At 39.7% G+C, this 21,634-nt stretch overlaps 1 protein-coding gene across 18 annotated transcripts in view; it reads right to left on the minus strand.

Moving 5' to 3' along the window:
• Nucleotides 1-21,634, minus strand: part of TNRC6C (trinucleotide repeat containing adaptor 6C) — a 108,232-nt gene that overhangs the window by 71,462 nt on the left and 15,136 nt on the right. For all 18 annotated transcript variants that reach the window (XM_075770913.1, XM_075770912.1, XM_075770930.1 and 15 more), the window contains 2 exons: nucleotides 15,301-15,400; nucleotides 14,352-14,373 (listed from right to left, as the gene is read on the minus strand). In XM_075770913.1, coding sequence (XP_075627028.1) covers nucleotides 14,352-14,373; nucleotides 15,301-15,363 — 85 coding nt within the window. In that variant the 5' untranslated portion in view covers nucleotides 15,364-15,400. The remainder of the gene's footprint in view (nucleotides 1-14,351; nucleotides 14,374-15,300; nucleotides 15,401-21,634) is intronic.

The raw sequence follows: 21,634 nt of genomic DNA on the forward strand, positions 1-21,634 counted from the left end.
CCGAAAACCCCTTTTGTGAGAAGGGTACAGCCACAGCCAGTCTAGTAGTGCCCAGGCATTCCTTAGGAAGCTTTTCACTCCTCTGGGCAGTGCAACCTTGGCATTGCTGAAGATTTAAGTGACCAAAGTTCACTAAATACCAGGACCAGAAAAAAAGCACGGAGCAGAGAGGATCCATCTGTCGGCGTTTCTAGCCTAGCAGCAGTGGTGTTACTGCAAAGCAGGGCTGGTGTATTTGTTGGTTTAGATGACAGCTCTGGTTGATCAGGCTGTCACCATAGCAACTTTCACTAAGAACTCACAATGCACCCAAACGAACTCCGAGCTAAATTAACTTATTGCATGTCACCAGTGAGAAATGACTGTTCAGAGGTAATTTTCTGTACTAATATGTAATAGAGTTAACTCTCTAAATTGAATTAAATTAATTAAATGCCACTCCCAGTAAATCAGATTCTATTACATGAATGTTAAAAGAAATTAAAGATGTTTTAATAAAGATTACTAATAATAACTTAATATTATTACTTCATTTTAATTCAAAAATTCTGCTCAGTTTATTTTAGACACATGTCTTCCCCTCACTAGGAAGGAATACCTAATTACTCCACATACATTTATTTCGTATAGGTGTGCTTAGACTTATCCAAAGGAAGTAACACCAGCATTTTAAGGACTGTTCACCTGTGAAATACAACCTGGTTTAATATGTGACACTTTAAGATTTTCCTTCCCCACACACGCTTAAGCTTTTGGTAAATTCCCACACTTTCAATGATTATGTCCGGTTTCTGAAGAGTTTTATTTCTGCTTTTTGCAGAAAAAAGGTAACTTTTTTCAACAGGTCCAAGTGCAAAAAAAGAGGAAAATACCATGCTGTGTTGGGTTTGCCTGGCAAGGTTTTGGTAGAGGGGGGGGCTGCAGGGGTGGCTTCTGTGAGAAGCTGCCAGAAGCTTCCCCTGTGTCTGACAGAGCCAATGCCAGCCGGCTCCAAGACGGACCCGCTGCTGGCCAAGGCCAAGCCAATCAGCACCTCTGTGAGAACATATTTAAGAAGGAAAAAAACAGTTACAGCATTTGCAGCCGGAGAGAGGAGTGAGAAGATGTAAGAACATCTGCAGACACCCAGGTCAGTGCAGAAGGAGGGGCAGGAGGTGCTCCAGGCACCAGAGCAGAGATCCCCCTGCAGCCCGTGGTGAAGACCATGGTGAAGCAGGCTGTCCCCCTGCAGCCCATGGAGGGAGGATGAGGGGGTGTAGCGATTCCACCTGCAGCCCATGGAGGACCCCACGCCGGAGCAGGTGGAGGCACCTGAAGGAGGCTGTGGCCTGTGGGAAGCCCATGCTGGAGCAAGCTCCTGGCAGGACCTGGGGACCCATGGAGAGAGGAGCCCATGGCAGAGCAGGTTTGCTGGCAGGACTTGTGACCCCATGGGAGAGACCCATGCTGGAGCAGTTCGTGAAGGACTGTAGCCCGTGGGAAGGACTCACGTTGGAGAAGTTGGTGAAGGACTGTCTCCTGTGAGAGGGACCCCACGCTGGAGCAGGGAAACGATGAGAGGAGTCCTCCCCCGAGGATGAAGAAGCGGCACAAACACCGTGTGATGAACTGACTGTAACCCCCACTCCCCGTCCCCCTGTGCCGCGGGGGGGGGGGGGGGGGGGTGGAGGTTGAAGCCGGGAGTGAAGTTGAGCCCGGGAAGGTGGGGGGGGAGGTGTTTTAAGATTTGATTTTATTTCTCATTCCTCTACTCTGTTTTGCCTAGTAATAAATTAGATGAATTCCCTCTCTCAGTTCAGTCTGTTTTGCTCGTGATGATAATTAGTGAGTGATCTCTCCCTGTCCTTATCTCGACCCATAAGCTTTTCGTTACACTTTTTCTCCCCTGTCTAACGAAGGAGGGGAGTGACAGAGCGGCTCTGGTGGGCACCTGGCCCTCAGCCAGGGTCAACCCACCACACACGCGTGTCTAGGCAGGCTACAAAAATAACAGCTCTTTAGTGGCTTTACAGATCGACCTAACAGTATATTATTAACTTTGCTTTTTAAAGTAGTTTCTTGCACGCCAGAGTAGGATAGTCAGCTGGGAGGCAAATCTAAGATGCCTCCAGTTTCCAGCGTCAAAAAAGGGCAAGTTATAATTGCCAACTGATGGTATTAATGCTGTCCCGATGACCCTGACTTTAGCTTTAACTCCTATTAAAGACTCACCAAGATACCTCAGGCAAAAAAAGGGCCCTGTCTAACATGAATCATCTTTCAGAATTACAAGCAACCTTATTACTTTACTTTTCAAAAAGAAACTCCATTCACGCGTGAGATGGCAGCTATTAACAGCAGGGGGAGCACACGGTATTTTCATATCTGCCACTGGCCGTGCCGACGACAATGACATCAGCCCAAGCACAAGGTTCAGTTCAAGTTCTATTAAACATCCATAGGAAAGTCAATACTTTGTTAAAAAAATATGGTAAATAAGTATGAAAACATTTTCTGAATCTCAATTGAGAAACAGGCATAAAAGCAAATGGGAAAAGCAAGGGGGCATTAATGTGGCAACAATACAACAGAATGGAACAAGGTATGATTTACTCCAGGCTGCACTCCAGGTATCAGTAAAACAGGATTATGATTTTAAGTGTTTGCTGTTACTATGTACCTACGTTGTTATCCAGAAATTTTAAGTTAGAATTAGAGTTTTTTTTAAAGTCTTAGTAGCCATAATAAGGCACCAAATAAAAAAAAATCATATTCAAAAATGTATTTTAGTATTCAAGGACCAAACTGGAGCAACACTGTATATGCTCATGGAATTGACTTAGTTATCCTAACACTGCACAAAAATATATCCGAATGGACAGCACCCTATACACCATGTATAAGAAAGTAATTTAGTATTTTGGAATCTTTAAAAACACTTTCAAATAGAACTTTCAACTTGATAAAGGTTATCGCTACTATACCTTCAACACTTTTAAAAGAGTTCTAGTTCTGTGTCAATAAACAAAACCATCTTTACTCACCTTCTCTTTATTTTCCTCTTAGAAGAACATAAGCAAGCCATACATCTACAGGTGAAATTCTGACATGATTTCTCTTTTTTGTTTGGTGCTCGTGCCCCCCGCCACAGCCAACCATGACAGCAGCTCTTCTTCAAGCTGGAGTGATTTTCATGGCAGAAGTCTCTTTCTTGAAGTGGGAATGACTTAGAGAGTCCATCTTCCCAGTGAGATCTATGCAGTTATCAACACAGTCCTTGCAACTACTCAAACAGAAAAAGGCCAATGATGACAAACTCTGCAATGGAGTTTAGGACAGATCTTTTCCCAGATGTCAAGAAAAGGCACCCAAAGCTTTTTGAAAAATCTGTTCTGAATAAGCCAGAAACTGATCCCAAATGACCACAGTGAGACGAGATGTTTTCTGGCGCAAGCCTCATTCACCTCCAGTAAAAGAGCAGAAATCTGACCTGAGAGATCAGCTGTCTTTTGTACTGGAAAGCTGGAGGACACAGCACAAGCAGTGGTCAGGCACCAAAGGCTCACCTTGGCAAATTTAGTGGGGTTTGTGTCTTTATTGTACGATATACAGGAGCTTTCACAGAGAAATCCTGGGCAGAGCTGCAGGCAGGCTCTCCGCAGCAAGCAGTACATCGTTACAACGAGGCAAAACAGATTTCTGAGAAGTTCGCTGAAGTAAAGGTGAGGCAGAGACGTGGGTTCTGGAGTTCGCTAGTTGGCAAGGGAGAAGAGGGTGAAGAACATGGACCCATGGATCCTTCCTGGGAAGGAAGAGCTAAACAATTGAGGCAGTTGAAGAAGACATTCCATTTGATTTCCCACAGTGACTGTTGGACAAGATTAGAAATAACTATATGACAAAGAAAAAAATTAAATCATTATTCTTGGAAGATGGCAGATAGCAAGATATGAATTATGGATGGAGCCTACGACGGAAACATAGCATTGAATACATTCTTTTCTTCCTACTTCACTCAGAAGACTTTCTCTTGTTGAGGAGAGTCCCTACTCAGATGCCAGAGCGAACGGAAGGGAAGGGCCTCCCTCATACGTACATCAGAAAAGAATTGAAAATGCAGCAGGACAGCCTACCACCTCCTGCACAGTCAGGAAGATTTCTCATCCTTTGTCAATCAGGCCTAAACAACTGTAGTGGAAACTCTTGGGAAATTAAAGCAAATAATACATTTGAATGTATACTTCAGAGGACTACCTGCAGAGAGAAAACGATTAGCGATCAAAAAAGAGAAAGGGGGACAGTTGGAAGAAGAAACTCCACATTATCAATTCAAGATTCTTACAGAATTAGAGAAGAGAGCATCTGAAATCTAGGAGCTTCTTAAAGCAAGCTGAGTTCAGGGACAGGTAATGAAACAAGACGAATCGGCAGTAGCATTGCTATGAAACAGCTTGGATCATGGAGCTGTACAATGGAGCAAGCCTGAAAGGCATAAAAAATAAGCCTTAGATTTTAGGTGTAAACAGCAGTAGTAAGGTTATAGCTACAGAGGTTAACTCAAAGGTTACTTAATAATCCTCCAGTTACAGGTACTGCATTTAAAAAATAATTCTGGACTAACTGGAAGGATTTCCAAAGAAGAGAAACATAAAGTATTATGGTTTGAAAAACAGCTTGAAAGGACTAGCACGAGTTAAAACTGAATGGGCTCTTAAGTAAAAAGAAGATACACAAAAAAGCCCCTGCAGAGGAGGGGAAAGATCTGCTCTCCACATACCGTGCAAATCATCCAAGAAAGAACGGGCTTAAGTTATAGGAAAGACTGTTCAGGCTGAGCACAAAGACAACTTTCCAACAATAATCAAAAAAACCACCTTCGGGCCTGTCTGACTGTGGGGAGATGGATAAGACAATCCCTTCTTCCTCATCTAAAGTGATATATCTAGTCCCTTGATTCTAAGACTTCAGTGTGGCATTTGAATTTTTAATGGAGTTGAGGACCTGTCAGTTCTAGAGTTTAGTAACTCATGTGCTTCAAAACAAAAGTTCATGAGAGCCTGTCTGGCCTTGGGGAGGTGAAAGGTCTGGCTCCATAGAGACTGCTGAAAAAAAGACAGAAGAAGCAGCCAAAACGGAAATTATGTCAGAAACGTTAAGAGTATCCTGAAAACAGGACAGATCTTCAGGAAACTCTATGATAAGACAGAGGAGAACTACTTCTGTTAACATGGGAAGAGGCAATCAAGAGCTTGAATCATGCCTCAAGTTCAGCTGTTCCCCTTGGGCAAACAGTAATAACAGCTGCTGACATGCTCGGGGCTGCTGAGGAGTGTCCAAAGCATTTAGTGGTGCTATTAAACGCAGGTCCCACAAGACTGCTTAGTATGAGCCCCTGCTCCATGCCACAAAGCTAGGGCAGGATGTTTAAAAAGAAAATCACCTCCGCTCACGGTGATCTTGGACCTACAATCAACCTCATGAGTAACCACCTCTTAGGATGCTAATGCACACTACGCTGCCTAAACCAGTTCAGGAATAACCTGAATGATCAGATGCACAATGCAAACCCGACCAGAATGCTTCAGAGCATTTACCAGAGCGTGAGCTGGTTAAACAGACATTTTAAGCAGTCCTGTAGGATTTGTAAAGTATGGGCTACCACCTTTAACAACTCAGGAAAAGCATTAAAATAATCTAGAAAAACACAGGGAAGTCAAGAGGCAGCCTAGGTTCTCAGAGTAGAAGAATGTCAACACCAGATAGTCTACAGGAGAACACAAGGTCCCTCAGGCCAAAGGCTTCACACACAGTGTAAAAGAATCAAAACACGTTTTCATTTCCTTCGTTTTCCCAAGATAGTCCTCTTCAGCATTTGTGGAGTAACTACCCCAAGAGCGTGATTAGTGTTACAGTTCAAAGCAGGTTTCAGCCTTCACAAGGAAGGGACCAAGAAACATTACAAAACTGGCATATATCTCAAAACAGTCATTACCAATCTGAGCCAATACATTTCCTGATGAACCTCTCTTCAATCTCACTTTGCAGATCTTAGAGATATTATATGTGACACAAGCCTCCTACTACAAGGTAGTAAGATGATAATCTAGTAATGGAAAGTGGTCAGCACATGGCAGGTAAATCGCAGCTGACTGGTTTTCTTGCAAGTGGCTTTACAGCCCAGCTCACCTATTTTATCAGTGTGGTCCTCCCTCTACTTTCTCAACTAAAGTCTGTCATTCGCTTTTATCCTTCTTTTAATGAAACATGTACATGAAGGCAGTTTCTTGTCTGTCTTGAGGACTGTCTCAGATCATTCTTTCGTGGGAAGCTCTGTTGGCTGCTGTGATGCCTTCTCCATGAAAACCTATCGCAGGCTCTGCTGGGTGGGTAAGAAAGCTGGGAGGTGCAGCGTGGGTATTCCGGTCTGTTAGTATCAGTAGGTACAGAACATAGTGGTGGCACGCTAAAACGGAAAAACCCATCTGGTCTCTAGTACTTGGGCATATATGCGCAGATGGCCAACAGGTATCAGGCAACACTCTACTTATAATTGGAAAATAGTTATTCGATGAGCAGACTGATAGAACAGGATACATGCTACTGGCTGAACTGCTGTGATGCCAGAAAGTTAACAGTTTGAGTGTTTCACAGTCTACATGCTTAAACATACTGCATTAGCCAATGCCCATTACTGAAAAAGCGGTCTATGACCGAGTATGAAAGCACACACTGCGGGCAGATAAATAACCATAAAACAGCATGCAGTTTGATCATAACTACCACTATTATCATTGTGTAGCTGTGTTAAAATTTATATTCTAGAATATACAGCTGTCAACAACTGTATTGGCAGTTGTTTTGTTTTTCAGAAAGCAAGCCAGGGATTTATCTGAGACACATTACCACCAAGGGGCACCCTGACAATTAGGTCTAGATGAGAAAAGCCAAACTGGTGTTATCTAATTTGTTCTTATTCTCTCCTCACAGAATACTCTTGTAGAGATAATGTCCCAGGCTTGAAATTTATTCAACAATGGACAATGTAAAGAGAAATCTGTTGAAAGCCTGTAGTCCTACTGCCTTCAAACAGGGTATCAACCCTTACAACATTTAGAGCATTTTAAAAATTCTTTCCATCAACTGTGTCTAGTGTTTGAAAGCTCCTATTTTCACCCAGTTTTAAAACTAGATGTATATAGGTCAGGCTGTTACCATCCTCAATCTGATAAGCCCAGATAATTTCCTAATTGAGGAAACTGAGAAAAGGCAAACCACATGGAAGACTAGAGCAATATTCTGTCTGTATTTATATTACAAGCACATGCCTAAATTTGCATGATGGCAAACTACACAGACTATCTCTAAGGAGGGTAAAAACTACCTCTGAGGACTACTAAGAATATCAAGGACCTCTGACTTGAGCTCTTACCTACTTTTCTATTCCCAGCCGAATAAAAAGCTTACAAGGCAACCACTGAATGGGACTGGAAGTGCTTACTTGAGCAGTAAGATGAAGAAGTAACTGTACATCAATTCAGAGGGGGCAGTTGTCCTGTAAATCCAGGTCAGGACAGGAACACATTAAGAAGAATGTACCTTATGGTTTCTGGTTTATTTTCAAATAACCCTGGAGTTTTGTGTTTGTTTGTTTTTCTTTAAGATAGATAAATGCTTTTGCCAAAAACCTGTACTAATTGCTTTGGTGCCTCATTGTCTGAAAAGTATTTATTTGAAAGCTAAAGAGTCTACAGCTTCACAAGAGCTACAGAAGACTTAAACCTTCAGAACTGCCAATCCTTGGTTGCAGGGCCTTGACAAATCCTCTTTCCTGCAAAAAGACACCAAGAGTTGTTCAGCTGGAGAAGAGAAGGCTCTGGGGAGACCTCAGAGCACCTTCCAGTACCTAAAGGGGCCTACAAGAAAGCTGGAGAGGGACTGTTTACAAGGGCATGGGAGCGACAGGTCAAGGGGTAATGGCTTTAGGCTGAAGGAGGGGAGATTTAGATTAGATATGAGGAAGAAATTCTTCCCTGTGAGGGCGCTGAGGCCCTGGCACAGGTTGCTCAGAGAAGCTGTGGCTGCCCCCGGCTCCCTGGCAGTGTTCAAGGCCAGGTTGGATGGGGCTTTGGGCAACCTGGGCTAGTGGCGGGTGTCCCTGCCCATGGCAGGGGGTTGGAACTAGATGGCCTTTAAGGTCCCTTTCCACTCAAACTGTTCTGTGATCCTATGAATGCTCAATCCCATGACTAATCTCTAGTTGGACACCTTTGACTAGCACACCAGCAAGACCAACAAAGAAACTGCTCACAAAGCCAAATATAGCTTGTAGCTTAACAAAGATTATCCATACACTTACTTCTTACCTTACATTTTTCTCCTCTACTTCATAATAGCAATGTTGATACTCATAATGTTGCTTACACTTGTGAGAGTAAAAAGCACATATTAAATAGCACTAAACTACTGCCACCAGAAACTAAAGATGGTTTGTCACAGCCATCCCACCTGAAACAATAAGCAGGAAAACAAAGGTTTTTTTCTGTACTAGTTAACTCCAAGCCTCCCAGCTTACTCTTCTTGCTTTGTCTCCTTGAATACGCAAATTTCTCCTCCTGTCTGCGCTAATCTCTTTGTCTTTTCTACTCCTTTTCACCCAGTATTATGGCAGGGACTCCACAAATTATCTTCATACTCTATTCTTTGCAGATTGTAAAATTGTAATTACTTCTCTATCAGAGAAGCAGTATCTCGGTTATAAGAAGAACAAATTCATGTTTGTTTAAAGATACTTATATTAGCAAAACACCATGATAACATTTATCAAAAAGAAAACATTTTTGTATTATAAAGCTTTAATGTATGGCAATAGGTTATCATTAGGTTATCAAATGACTGCATATTAAGATTTAATTGAAGAACTTATTACAGTGCTCCCCCTCCTCTGCAATGATGATTTATGGCACATTTTGTCACTACAATGTTCAGCAGTTCAGTACAAACACAGCACTTAACTAACAAGATGGCAGAGGCAGATATTCAAGCATAAGCTATAAATACTCAAATGAGTCAGAGGTTGTAAGTCTGCTGTAAATCATACCTGATTTGTAGACTGAAACACATTTCCTAATCTTATGTAAAAACCTCTGCTGGTTCCTACATTAATATGACACAAACTACAAAAACTCTAAACTTTTTTTAAGACCAATTGTGTTACACACTGTCATAATTCTAACTAAAATACTGATGAGATTCTCTAGAAAGTTTAGTCTTCCTTATTTCCTACAGAACTACCATGAAACATCAGTAACATCTACCCCAGCCAGAAAGAGCATATTATCAATGTACTTAAAACTGCATTTCTGTATGAGCAGAACTGAGCGTAGGTCACAGGAAGGTAATTCACACCCAAATGAGTACAAGCAGAAAACATTCCAACAGCCTATTTGGGCAGGGTAAGTAAAGAATCAATTTAAACCTATGCAACAATCTACATGCCTGATTTGGAAATGAAAATACCTGGTTTTGAAGAAAGGTATGCCACTACTTCTGTCACCCAAATAGAAATGCCAGAGCAAGGGATGGGATCTCAGGTCTTTTGTTCCACTCTTTTAACACCCATTTATAATACAGTTGACCACATTCCTCCAGATAAAATATACAGTGCTGCTTGTGGTATAAAAAAAATGCTATGCAAATTTAAAAAAAATCTGAAGAAAGTATGCCAACATTTGTGACACCACAAATGGTTTATCAAGCAACCACACACTGTTAAATGCTTTCTGTTCTTTTAAGTCCCTCAAAATAAAACGTATTAAAGTGTCTACCTTGGTAGAATAATCTCTCAGTCTGCAGACAACCTTCCTGACTCTGCAAGTTGCATATTAAAACCATCGCACAGTGAAGAGGGAGGGGGAAGCTCTAGAAACAGGCCACTGGCGGAAGGGAACGATGCGCAGCTCAGGATCCATTGTACCACTTGAACAGAGGATGGGTTGTGCTGGATGGGCTGCTGAATCCCAGGATTATCGCAGCTATTCCAGTTTCCGCACTCCTGCTTCATCCCATAAGCAGTGAGCTGAAGTTCCTGTTTTCCCCTTGGAAAGCCCACATCTCTCTCCCGGGTCCCACACCACAAACATGCTAAAGACAGACCTACAAGGATCATCAAATTCAAAGATACAGAGACTGGCCATCTCTGCTTTAGACTAAAGGGAAAACAATATTTTCCAGACTAGCATTTCTAATCAATTTACCAAAATATTTTCTATCTTAGACTAAAAATGGTAAATACTTAACTCTTTTTACTTCTATGTTTACAGATTTAACACTTACCTTCATTGCCAATAATGCTGAAGAACTGTAAAGGTATTTTGCCTTTAAATTACTGTGGCAGATATTTGAGTAACAAACCACTTAAGCTATTTTATACCAGCACTTTAACTTTGTTTCAGACAAAGAGCATAGAATGCAGCCGGGATGGGAGTAAAGCAGTCAAGGAACTAGTCACCCGCGTGCTAACTAAACCTGCAGCAAGATGGCAAGAAAAGCAGGCGGAAAAATGTGTTGGCCTCATAGTATTTATCACAAGCATAGCTCTCTTAAAAGTCCCCTGTAGTTATTAAGTAACAGCCATTTACCATACCAGTGACTATTTACCATACAGCACAAAACTCTTCGTGGTAGTTACAGCTGAATGTTTTCATTACAAAAGCCTTTATACACAAAGTTTCTTTATCAAGTGCATATAAACTGGCAAGAGTTTACACATTTAAAATAAACACTAATAGGCTGTGCTCAATAGTCCTGTTCTCAAAAAAAAAAAAAATAGCATAAAAGAACAGTAATGTGGAAGTACAATGCACAGCACGCAATAAAAACACGTTCATTTCCCACCTCATCTAATTCTGCAGCACTCCTCCCCAGCTGAACAGGAAGACTACTTTCATTTGTTTTCAAGTAATTGAGAAACATTTCAGCTACTTATCAGCTCTTTGAATCTTTTTTTCCTTTCACACATTCCCTACAATGTTGCCAACAGGGTATTTATAAAGGATTCAGCCTAACAAAAATACTCTGGCAAACAATGTTGCAGGAAAAAAAAAATTAGACACTGAAGAAGCTGCTATGTAGAGAAGACTTAGAGCTGGATCCTTGCTTAAACAGAAAAAAGAATTTGTTTAAATAGACGCAAGAGCTGTGTACAGGAGCACTTCCTACCCCTGGACCAGTAACTCCAGAAGCAGCCACATACCTTTCCTCTATTGGTGGAAATGCATGTTTATTTTGGAAAGGTTTTGTGCTCCACAACACAAATGGAAACATTCAGCTCAGTCTGAGGCCTGAGAGCAATATTTAACTGACAACACACCACATACACACACCCACAGGAAACCTCTTTCCTCCTTATAGTTTCTCTTTCCTGAGGCCTCACCAGCGACTGAACGTGCAACAGCCAGTATCATCTTACAGCAAATTATAACTCCACATACAAAGCATACGAGTTAATTATTAGATAGGACCGTATCTCCAGATTTTCCATTGTGCTAATGAAATAACCAAAAATCTTAATATTAATTAAAAAAATTTAAAAGCACCTTGATCCCACCATGAGTTTCTAGAACAGAATAAGCCACCGGCAAGGGTTAACCTGTTCCTACTGCTTATCAACTCCCACCACTAGTCCCATCCTAGCTACTTCAAGAAAGTGCCTTTACCTTCAAAATTACAGCTGAGAGCAAATAAACATTATAAACATACCGCCTCCAGTCAGCTAAAAAACAGAAACTGAAAAATCCTTCCATATCCCATCTCCAGTTGTCTAATTTATTTTTCTCCAATGACCCAAACGGTGTCAGCATCTCTCATTTCTATGGCAACCCAGCTGCAGAACTGAATGACACATACAGAAAATAAAGGAAATTTTTTTCTAAGTTACCACAACCAACTACATTAAGAAAGAGCTTTCCTACCAAAATCTGGATATAGCAATATTCTCCAAAAGATTCAGTTCCAGCCTGGTTTTAATCTTTGATTTAATACATCCTGTACCTTGGCATGCAGTACCTGCTGCAGTCAATTCACCCGGTTTTACTGTGTCATCCTGTCTTTACAATGAATGTAATTTGCTGTGTCCCAGATATGAAATAAATTAACTAAATTCAATGACAAACCCTGTATTGCCTTTTAGTTCTTGTAGCATTTGTCACTCAACCTTGAAAATCTATCAAAACAAAATACTTGGTGCAGTACTGCATTAAAGTTCACAGTCAACCAGTCCATGAAAAAAGGTCAGCCAATTTTTTTCCTCTCATTCATTTAGAATTAACATTTTCTGTATTTTAAGAAACTCCTGCTACCTATCATAAGCTTGTGTACATCCCTCCTAAAGATAAATGTTAGAGACCAGTATCGTGAAGTGGAAATTAAACATTCCCACAGACCAACCTTAAAAGCAACCAGTAGTTGCCTGCCAAAGGAAATTAAAAGAAGGGTCATCCACATGACTGTACACAACCACTACCCTCTGCACTGAACAGAACAGGAACAGGAGAGGTTTGGGTTCTCTACAGCCCAGGACAAGTCTTTCCAATGAAACCTCACTCCAAAAAGGTACATTTGTGCTTCCTGATAGATGAAACAATAAAAGCCAGAACTGTTTAATCTTTAACATAACTACCTTCATTTACTGTTGCCTTCTTCACAATTCATGTTTTATAGCAGTAGCATAGGACGCTTAAATACAAAGATAACGGACAAAAACAAACAAACAAAAAAATCAGATGGAAAAAGACAGTTCCTAAATTAAAAAGAAATGAACTCACAAGCGTACCTGAAAAAACTGGAGTTACTATCGTGCTACTTTGAAAAACTTAAACTTGACATTTTCAAGCAATTAAAAACAAAGCTGTCACAACAAAGACAGAAATAGTGATATCTCATGGAGGAAAGCAGAAGGCACTGTTTTTCAATATTAACAGAAATGAAGAGCCACTGTATTATCACGTGAAAATGAACTTACTTAGTTTGACAGCAAAAACATCTGCCGTTGAATTATGATATTAAAAAGTCATTATAATACACTATAGAGCAGTGAAACCTTTTCACACAGAAATGAGCTGATACAGAGAACAAAACATGTAATACCGTGGAAACAGAAATACTCCATTTAGACAGAAATCACTCTGATGTATCTTAATTCCGAATTTTTTCATGTACTTAAGATTTTGAGGGGCTTAGCTACTGCTGCGACCTCCTTATCCCAAAAGCAAAGTCCACTGTTACAAACTACACGAGATCTTACAGGGCAGATGCAACAGAAGACTAAAATTTTCTGATTTCACACTTTCTACATAAGAAAAATTCGGAAAGAAAAGGACAGAGTTTCAATAAATTACTTGCTACAGTTTCTTCATCATATAGTTAGACTTGATTTTTCTGAATTCAGTATTACTGAAGCAATACTTAATTTCTGCTGTATAAATACATAAAAAGCGTTTGAAACATAAGTTGTTTTGTCAACCCCATATGTTAGGCTTGGCTCTTCTCTAATTCCCAGTCTTTGGGAAGCTGGGAAGCTCTACTTGCCTGTCTGTCACCTAATTACACAGCAATAAATAACAGTGAATACTAACTCGTACAGAACTGTTCCGCAGCCCTGAGTTCTGTGTAGTGCCATGTAAATTACAGGACAGGCTAGATAACTGTAAGCCAACAGCTGCAGAAGAGAGGCATTACCTCAGCTCTCTTCCTCACCTTTTTTAAGGCCATAGCTTCACTAACATTCCTCCTAGGGTACCTAGGAGTTCACTGCCCCAAAAGGAGAATGCTGCACTTATCTCTGCTGCTTCCTAGACCATGCTGCAAACCAATTCAATTCACTTATCAAGTAGAAAACCCACACAGACAGAAAAACAGGTGGTGGGGGGAAATAGCTCTCTCGTAACTTCAATTAATTGAGTTTACTCACTCAATTGAGTTGAATCGTGCATGCAGAGAGAGAGATTTACCCTTTTTGGTGGCAATTGGTGGTCTTTGAACTAGATAAATAACTACTAACAACTAAATGGAAAACTACATCTGCCTTGACATTAGACAAAAAAGATGACATATGTTGTGATGTTTCACAGAAATTTAATCCATATATTCTTGTCAAAAAGGTGCCATACAATACCCAGCAAGATAAGCAAAGAAAAAGCTTATGCTGAGAATCCCAACGTATAGTCAGCTCCTCCAACAAAGCTTTAAGAACAGAACTATCCTAGTAAGATATACTCTCCCCATTAAAAAGATACAAATTAAAAGTACAAGCGCATTTTTTTTAAACAAACTTACAAAAATATCAAATGGTTCACAAAGTATAAACGTGAATTTACCTTTGGTTTTTTGTTCAGCAGCCTGAAAGAAGAAAAGAACAAAACAAATCAACTACTTGTCAATATTCAAAATGATACGTAATAATTATAGGGGTGCAGGCTAAACTTTTTGCAGAAACTGCTGACATAAATCAGACATTAGTTCCAATTAAGGACTGAAGAACGTCGGCTGAACTGCACGTATTAGGACTGTAAGAATGGCTGCCCTTGTCTGACTGAGGCCAAAAGCAGATGCCGAAGAGACAGTACAGAACATAGCAAGCAGTATGCCAGTACCTCCATCGACCCACCCCACCTTCTGTCACTTGAGGTTGAGAGGCTTCCTGAACCAAACAGCATGTTTATGAACCTTTGAACACTCAACAGAATTAACTTCTGTGAATTTATCCAGTATCCCTTTGAATCCATACATACTATTAGCTTACGCAGATTAACTGCACATTTTGTGAAGGCGCGTCTTTTTTTTAATCTGTTTGGAATCTACTCACTTTTTTTTTATTATTAACTGTGCTAATTTTTATACTGGAAAAGACAGTGATCGATTCCCATCCACATCCTAAGGCCCATTTAAGATTAAAACTATGTAGTCCAGAAAACAAGGCAGGAGAACGCAGACCACAGAAAATGCGCAATGGCCTCGGAATCCACAGTCACTTCAGTACCAGTTGAGACTAATCCAGCTAACTTTGCATTGACGTTGCTGAGGAACATTCACGTGACTCAGCTGTGGGAGCAGTAACTTAACATCAGGGGATGGTAAGCAGCTTGGGGAGTGCTAATGAACTGTCACAACTGCTTTTGCAGAGATTTTCAGACCGCAGCCTCACTCAAAGTCGACAGGACCGCTCAGTTGCATCAGAATTATTCACAGAAGTAAAGGCTGCAGAACCAGTATCTGTACCTTACATGTAAAGTGAATATATAATTTAAAACAGGAATGTGAACAAACCTTTTTCTGAGCACCTTCCTTCTTTTTCTTTTCTTCCTGCTTTTTCTTTTTCTTTTCTTCCATCAAATGTTCCTCTTCTTGTGTTTCTTGTTCTTTCTCCCTGATAAGAATAAAGGTTGGAAGAGCTTTTCATTAAGATGAAGTTTATCTAGGAAGGTAAATAATCCATACTTATATTGCTAACTTTATACATCTCATGTTTAAAAAAGCCCGCTTCTAATGCTGTAATAAAAGCATTTTTAAAAGCTGTTCAAAATTGAAACCAACGACAAATAAAATAGTAGGCAATGAAAATACAGAAAAAATAGATTTGGAACCTTTATTTGGAACCTCTTTCCACAATCATTCAAAAGTACTACTAAATATTAGCACATTCTATGGGAAGAAAGTTTAAAACTGAAAAAAAAAAGAACAAACCCCAGGTAATTAGTGCAAGTTCTGCTGGCTTTCAACAGCTAGGAATCACAATATACCTTTTAAAGATCATGAGCAAATACTTTATTTTCTAAGTATTTCTTTTTTTGATCAAACACATTCCATATTAATTTCTCACATGCATCGATTTTGTTCTCAGGGAGTTGTAAACTAAGGCCCAGATGAATTCAAATCATTGCATTCATCCTATAAATTCTAGCTGAAAAATTTGCATGAATACAATGCAAGACTTGTGTAGCAAGCAACTGTAACCAGTAGCATCTTGGTTAAAATTTAATCTAAGTTGTCCCAAATGAAGAAGAAAATATATTTGAAACTTCACCATCTATCCCTTCTTTGTCCATCACCGTAATAAATGGTTATAACAATGAACCTCCCCAACACCCTTCCAAATAAATACCAGTGCAAATAATTCATTTACTGTTCTATAACTATTTTATCTTCCTTGACAGCTCTTTAGGTTCTGATCATTTATCATCCCTACAGATCTTCTGAGAATACTCCTTCTGACAGGCTGAAACCATTACTATTATTATTATTAGATTTGATGTCTTCCAATTATTCATCGCGATCACTTTCAGCCTAACTTATTATTGCTTTACATGTAAGTTTGGTTGGACATTTTTTCCTTGTTAAAAAAAGGTCTTTTTAGTTACAATACTCTGTGCACAACTGTTTTATCACAACAGGCCTACTGGGAGGGAGGGCTCTTTACGTAAAGAAGAAGCAGGTAACAGTTACTATTCAGATTTTGCACATTGTGCCTTTAAACGCTCCCCATGAGGCATTTTGCCTTTTAGCTGTTTCTTTTATTTTCCTTTTAACATGTTTGCACATTCTTATATAGTTTCCCTTTTTTTAAAAAAGAATACTGTAGTCAATTTTTTGAGCTTTTGGCAGTTGAAGGGTGTTCTGGTTATCTGCTGTTCTACTTGCCTGAAAAGACTGATCTTGGCCACTGCAGGTGCTTTAATGCTTACAGAGGTGCTGCATGCTGCTCCAGACTAAACCAAAAGCAGTTTCCCTTTCCTTGTGTTACCCAAAACAATAAACATTACAGTAAGCAATTCAGAGGTCTAAAAGTAGGTGTCAGTGCCCTTTTGGATACTTTACTGCACTCAACCTATTTACAGAAGTGACAGGTATGGCAAGACCCAGAGTCTGGAATAGCAGCTGGAGGTCAGGCACATCTGGAAGTGCTTGGTGCACAACTGGAAGTCAGGACACCTAAAGTGGCATTAGATATCTGTATTTTGAATACTTGAATCACCTTGTCATGACCAAAAATGCATCACTTGCGTGACTGCTCAACTTGATGCTCATTTCAAAGGGTCACCTTTCAAATATCATACTGTAAATCAATGTTTGAGAAACATTTGCTCTGAAGAGCTGCAGGTGGGTATTTGTGCCACATACTTAACACTGCACTTAAGAAAAGGGTACTTAAAATTGTAGTTTAAATGGACTGTTCTAGGACTTTGCAAAAAGCAATGACTTAGGTTACCAAAAGAAACCGAGTTGAAACCATAATAGATTTGACTTTATTCCCGTTAGCTCCAGAGAAGAACAGAAGTCCCCAGGATTTCTGTAACTACAAAGTAACAACATCCAGTGCCTTCATTTTCAGTGCTCTCTACTCAAGTCACATCAGACTCTACAAAGCCCATGTCTTCAAGTGAACTCTCCCAAACTGTCAGACTAGTGCCAAGGGAAGTTCTAGCCTTTTTTGTTTTTTAAAGCAGGTGAATGAAACAAGTCAGTGCAAAATGAGAAACTTTTTGGTTTCCTCTTGCTAGTACTTAAGAAAAACCACGACATTACAGCAATTCCACAACACCACAATTACATTTAAATCCCTTTAATAGTCAGTGTAGTATTAAAACAAAAAAACCCCACACCACCACCACTTGACTTAATTTGCAGTTTATTTTAACTATGAAAGTATATACTTCCCAACTTTCTCGTTAAGCCTTTTTTTTTTTTTTTAACATCAAGTTCCTTTCATCACTGGCAAAGTCTTGTTACTTAGCCTGGACTCCACTATGAACTTTGCCTACTTCCAGCCTTTCTGCCTCTAAAGGTGCCTCTGTTTTCACATATCCCAAGCACTGTTAAATGTTTTCCCTCCCTTACGCAGGTAATACACCATGTCAGAGGATTTTCCAAATCAAAGGAGAGCAAACATTTTGCTCCATTAAAAACACAATGTATTTTATTACCATATTATCATATCAATTACAATATAAGAGGCAGAAGTGCCACTCCTAGCGGAAACCTGTTTTTTATTTCATTTCTGAGATTAAAATAGCCTCAGATTAACTCAGAAAATGATACTATAATTTTTAATGGAGTTCAATTTTCAAAACTGATTTACATAATGACACTTCTGAATACATGTGCGTTAAATATGCTTAAAATAGAAATAAAGCTCCAATTGGCCTCTCAGATGGCAACTCTTGCTGTCACTTCTAGGCAGAAATTAGTCATCTACAAGCAAAACAAAAGGAACACAATAAAAACATTGCTATATAAAGTTTGATTGCATTGTCAAAGGCATGTGTTACAGTTTTACTTCCTGAACAACAATTTAATCTTTATTACAGGAAAAACGCTAAAAAATTTATGAATACAAATCTCACATGATTTAAACCAGAAATGTCTTAGAATATACTTGTAGGAATTTGCCTTTTTTTATATATGGATCTGATGAATCAAAATCATGGGAGATTATTATAAGCAGAGAGCAAGCAGTTTTACTATGGCATCAAGTGTTGTTTTTAAAGACTGCAGTTAGTTTATGGAATCCAAATCTAAACCAAGGTTATCTTTAAAGTACACATGGTTAGGAGCTCTCTGAATAGGAAAGCAAGACAAAATGCAGGTCCTGGTCAGAACAACTTGAGAACCATGGCTATGTTCTGTCAATGCCTATTGCAGAAAGGCTTATTAATCCCTTTAAAAAAAAAATCTAGGCTGATTTTATTTTTTAAGCTAAGCGAGAACTTCAGTTTTCTAGTTGGTATCAAACATTGGATTTCTTTCACATCTGAAGCCACAGCTGGTATTCTGAATTAGCACTGATGTGACATTCTAACAGGATTTTGCAATATGCCTTTTGGGAATATCATATTCTTAAATGAGCTTCGAGTCTATTTGTGTTATTACATGCAAGGTTATTACCCATACGGTGGTTTATAGTTCAGAAATTCCTGCAATAGCAGAGGACTAAACAGAGACCATGTCTCCTGTCCCTGCATATGACACAGCTCCAAACGCAGCAGCCTAATGAATTTTGTTTGCATATATAAGATGCTGACGGTTTATTTATTTACATAGGAAAACTGCCTGCAATACCTCTTTAGAATAACGTTCTTAATCTTGGTCTACAGATGGCTTTGCCTGGTTTAGCCCAATGAGAGAATAGCTCCCATACCTTAATTTTGGAATAAGTCTTGTACCTTAAATTCACATCCCACTTTATGCTAGAAAAATTCTCCCTTGATAGTTGTGAAAGTTGCTGTTACTGACAGAAATCCTACAAATTGGATACAATTGCTCAAGTATTGCTCTAGTTTTGACTTCCTGCACCATATAACAGAGCATCGTGCATTTCTGAACACATACCTTTTTCTTCACACTGATGATGAGAGGGAAAAAAAAAGAAAAATCTATAAACTAGTATTGTAAGGAACTGACAAATAATTGCCTGAAGGCAGCTACCAAAGCACGCTGAGCAGGCTTTTTGGAAGGGAGTAACAGAGCCATGCATCACTACACATGCTAACAGAGAGTCTGGACAGCATAGACATGAAACACACAGTAACCACCTACCGAGTTCTCAAAATCCAGCATTATACAGTTTCAAATAGAAATGAAGAAAATTACTATTTTGAAAGTTCTTCAAGATTTGATTCTAAATGGTAAGAAAGAAGGGGCCAAGATCATGAAGACAGAAAGCAACTTCAAGGGAAGCAATGAAATGGAATGAAAAATTAACAAAAAATTAGCAGTGAATACTGGAAAGGCAGGCTTCAATGAATTTAGGACAAGTGAAAAATACTGTCACACAGGAAAAGGCAGGCATTGTTTCTTGGAAATCACCAAGAATCTAAACGAGAATTCAGATGCCCTAATGTATAGGTGGAATACAACATAAAACAAGAGGTCACCATATCATCAGCAGTCCTTGCTTTCATGACTACTAGAATGGATAAACTAAAATCCAGTCTGCCTATTGCTCTGTGACCTTTCTAGAGTAAATACCAGTGAAGGCAAGGAGCTGGTGGGACTTTAGAAAGAGACAGCTTTTTTCCCTTGATGTCTAGGCTCAGTCGTTAATCAAGAAGAGTCAAGCTGGTCCCTAATTACAAGCTCTCCAATCACCTCAAAAAAGAGAAAGCAGCACACAAAACTAGGTCATATAAATAAGAATTAGTATTGAAAAAACAGCACAAGCATGGGGACAAAAATGAGGAAGGCCAACAATCAATTAGCATTGTGCATTTAAAAGTAACAATAAATCAACCTTTAAGTGCTTCATTAATAAGCAAGAGGAAACATAAGTTTTGATACTTAGTGGGAAAGAGGGACTATTGACAGATGACCCTATGAGAGCTAAAGTGATAGTACTTTTCTTTCTGCTTTAGTCTTCACTAAAGAGGTCAGCTGGGAACAGATGGCCAAGAACGATCTCAACGGGTGCTGAGCCCGCAGATGACGACAGGGATTTCGGATTTCACAGAGGGATTTCGCAGTGCTCTTCTCTGCGCAGGGAGGCTTTGCTCCAAGCTGGTGGCAGGGGCACCAAAGAGCACATCACCAGACTGCTCCTGTCCCAGGACTTCTGCCACCACTGTTGCAGTGTTTCATTTTTGCTTCCTTGACTGAAAGGGCTGGTGAACGCAGCTCCAGGCAAGAATCTCAAGATGTGGTGTGTTTCTGAAGTCCCTTTTCCCCAAATCCAGGTAGAAGGAATGATCCAGCTTCCGAGGAAAACTGCTGTGAACTGGCAGTGGTAAAAAAGGAGATGGAACTAAACATTTTGCTACCACTCCAAATAGGAAATCAGGCCAGCAAAAGTCAGAACAGCTTTAAAAGTCCCTAGAGAAATCGGATGTTTTTCCACTGGCTGGGCCTGATGTAATTTACCATGAGAACAACTGTGTCTAAGTCATTACAGACTACCTTAAAGAATCAGCAGAAGATGGATGGCACTCCAGAACACTAGCACATGGCAAAGATTGTGCATATAACTTAAAAGGGGAAGGGATAAAAACATCAGTAACAGCTAACAAGGATTTGTGGAGGGGCAAAAAAAAGTCTGATTTTTTCCTGTGGTATGCTTGCAGGTAATTATGAAAAGGATGAAAGGGAGGCAACAGAAGTAATCTATTGACTTTTCAAGCAACATGCAAAGTTCTGTTAATAAGAACGTAATTGCTTTATTTTTTTAGGTTTTTTCCCCAGAACAAAGTAGGGAACATAAGCTAAATGAAATGAAAATAAAGTACCCACAAAACAAGTAAGCACAGCACTTCCCCTTCCAACAAGCCAGAGAACCAATGGATTTTCGTTGCAGCATGCCACATGTCCAGCAGTAAAATTTTTATTAACCACTTTGCTGCTGGAAAAATGTGTGAACTTACTAAGTTTCCAGAATATGTCAAGTCATGGGACTGCAAAACAATTAAAGATGGCAGTATTCAGAACAACCTGATAAACTCAAGATGTACAAAAAAAGTAGAGCGGAATTCACCGAGAAAGAGTGCAGGGTACTGTGTTTGATAGGAATGATCATATATATCAATACAGCACAGGGAACAACTGGCTAAACACCACTTTTGGGGAGGAAAAAACCCCAGGTGTCACAGCGGATCTCAACCCAAAGGCAAAGCAACAA

This window comes from Balearica regulorum, chromosome 18 (assembly GCF_011004875.1).
Source record: "Balearica regulorum gibbericeps isolate bBalReg1 chromosome 18, bBalReg1.pri, whole genome shotgun sequence".
Classification (NCBI taxonomy): domain Eukaryota; kingdom Metazoa; phylum Chordata; class Aves; order Gruiformes; family Gruidae; genus Balearica; species Balearica regulorum.